This window comes from Electrophorus electricus, chromosome 7 (genome assembly GCF_013358815.1).
Source record: "Electrophorus electricus isolate fEleEle1 chromosome 7, fEleEle1.pri, whole genome shotgun sequence".
NCBI lineage: Eukaryota > Metazoa > Chordata > Actinopteri > Gymnotiformes > Gymnotidae > Electrophorus > Electrophorus electricus.
The window spans coordinates 9544800-9547299 of record NC_049541.1 but is presented as its reverse complement, the minus strand read 5'-3'; the positions used below and the strand labels follow the sequence as shown (position 1 = coordinate 9547299).

At 56.6% G+C, this 2500-nt stretch overlaps 1 protein-coding gene across 4 annotated transcripts in view; it reads right to left on the bottom strand.

Moving 5' to 3' along the window:
• nav3 (neuron navigator 3) overlaps positions 1 to 2500 on the bottom strand; it is a 142226-nt gene that overhangs the window by 63957 nt on the left and 75769 nt on the right. For all 4 annotated transcript variants that reach the window (XM_035528026.1, XM_035528027.1, XM_035528028.1 and 1 more), the window contains exon 8: positions 1611 to 2500. This exon is cut by the window's right edge and continues 149 nt beyond it. In XM_035528026.1, the coding sequence (XP_035383919.1) occupies positions 1611 to 2500 (890 nt within the window). The remainder of the gene's footprint in view (positions 1 to 1610) is intronic.

Genomic DNA, 2500 nt, shown 5'->3' with positions numbered 1-2500 from the left:
CACACACACACACACACACACACACACACACACACACACACAAATTAATAACCACAGAACATGAAACTTTCTGGTCACTGGCCTTCCAATTAGACAAGCCAGCATGTTGACTGATCATGTGATCAGTGGGGTTTATTGCATGTTGTCTGGTCTGATTCACTCCACTAGAGTGGCAGCGCCCTCCTGTGTGAGTCCTGAGAGATGAAGCCTGGCTGCTAGTGTCCTCGTTGTCCTGGTGGGATATGCTGTCTGAATGAAAAGCACCAGAGTGTGCCTGAAGAATCACTTGTGGTTGGCGTTAATGGCACGTCTTCTCAGCAGCGGGAGGAAGTGGTCTCACAAGAGCACCTGAAGCTGCTGGCATTTCACTGAAATGTTTCCCTCACTTGCACTTGGATCAAAAGGAAAGTTTCAAAACCACAGTGGGAAAATTCACCTACTTGATGTAATATCTCCACATCTCAACTAATCTCCAGGAACAGAGCAACTCTGGCATTCGTAAGATGTTGCTCAACCAGCAGTGTGTAAAAACACCGCAGTGAGTTCTCTGGTGTGTTGTGGTAATATCGGTGACTTGGATAGTGACCTGAGATGGCCTTCAGTGAAAGATGAGCTAACTGTTGCGGACCTCCTGCAGGGTTCCTCTAGGCTTCTGTGTGGAGCACAATTACAGAGACTATAAGCTGATGTCTAATATAGAAGAATGATGACTTCACTAATGAAAGCTTCGTACATCTAAGGCACATCCCCCTAACAAACCTAAATGTGGGGGCTATATTCCATACCTGTGTGTGGCTTAGACATGCTGCGAAGTCTGCAGAATGTTCTCCCCCATTCACACTGGTTCAATGTGCTTATCAGTTCTTTTACTGAATTTTCAGTATTAGAATGTTGGTGTTTGGTGGGGAATGGTGACGTTTGGGGGAGAATGTTGGTGTTTGGTGGGGAATGGTGGCGTTTGGGGGAGAATGTTGGTGTTTGGTGGGGAATGGTGGCGTTTGGGGGAGAATGTTGGTGTTTGGTGGGGAATGGTGGCGTTTGGGGGAGAATGTTGGTGTTTGGTGGGGAATGGTGGCGTTTGGGGGAGAATGTTGGTGTTTGGTGGGGAATGGTGGCGTTTGGGGGAGAATGTTGGTGTTTGGTGGGGAATGGTGGCGTTTGGGGGAGAATGTTGTTGTTTGGTGGGGAATGGTGGCGTTTGGGGGAGAATGTTGGTGTTTGGTGGGGAATGGTGGTGTTTGGTGGGGAATGGTGGCGTTTGGGGGAGAATGTTGGTGTTTGGTGGGGAATGGTGGTGTTTGGTGGGGAATGGTGGCGTTTGGGGGAGAATGTTGGTGTTTGGTGGGGAATGGTGGCGTTTGGTGGAGAATGGTGGCGTTTGGTGGAGAATGTCTCCAGTAAAAGCAACTCAGCGCTTGGTTGTGTGGCTCTCAGTTCTGATCAGCCCTCTACTCCAGTTTCCCCTCCGTTCCCACACCTGGCTGAGATCAGGAAGGGCCTGCTATTCACCTTGTGAGGTGAGTCGGTTGTGCCAGAGCAGGGAAAACACACAGAAAACACACAAAAAACACGACGGACCCCTTAGCCCCCGTCTCTTGTGCGCCACTCACCTACAGATAAAGGGGGCGACCGTTGCCGTGTTGGGGTGGTTGTGCTGCTGCTGTTGGGGCAGGTGCACTGCTCCGTTGCTTCCCATCACCCCCCCTCCCCCTCCCCCCAAGGCGGTGGAGGCGGTGGAGCCGGAGAGGGCGGAGCTGCTGGTGGAAGAGACCATGCTGCTCTTCCTGCCCTCCAGACCCCCGAGGGTGCGCTGCGCGTAGTACGCCTGCCCTCCTTTACCCCCCTTTGCCTTCTCGCCACCCTCCTTCACCGGTGCCCCCACCAGTGCCCCCACCAGGCTGGCCTGTGGAGCTGCAGGCTTGGCCGGCGTGCCCGGCGTCTTCAGCCCTGGCTTGGGGATTCCGCTGGAGGCCGGCAGGGCGCCGTCCTTCTTAGCCGTGGCGGTGGGCGCTTTGCCTCCCTTGGGGATGAGGCTGGCGATTTTGGAGCCCTTCTTGGCTTCCGTGGGTGGCGGCTCCTCTTTGGGCGGCGTGCCGGCTTTGCTCCTGGTTCTGCCCTTCTCTTCTCTGTCTTTGGGGTGTGACAGGGACTTGCCGCTGGCACTTTTCCCAGCAGTGCCGCCGTGGACGGCCGGCGCCGTCGTGCCCTTGGTCTGCAGCGACAGGGAGGGCGCCGTCTTGCCCTGCGGCTTGGATGGGCCCCCGGGCGGCGCGGGACCGCCGGAGGTCTCCTCGCCGTACTCGGACAGGTCATCCTCCTCCTGGAGGGCCATCTCGGCCATGGAGGGCGAGGCACGAGACGCCGGGCGCGGATTGGCCAGGCGAAACTTGTCCAGGGCAGAGCGCTGGTTGCCCGGCGCCGACTTGGAGGCATCGGCCAGCGGTGGGCGTGGGCGCTCGGAGCTGGACGGCGATGGTGGCGAGGACGTGGGGCTGGTGGC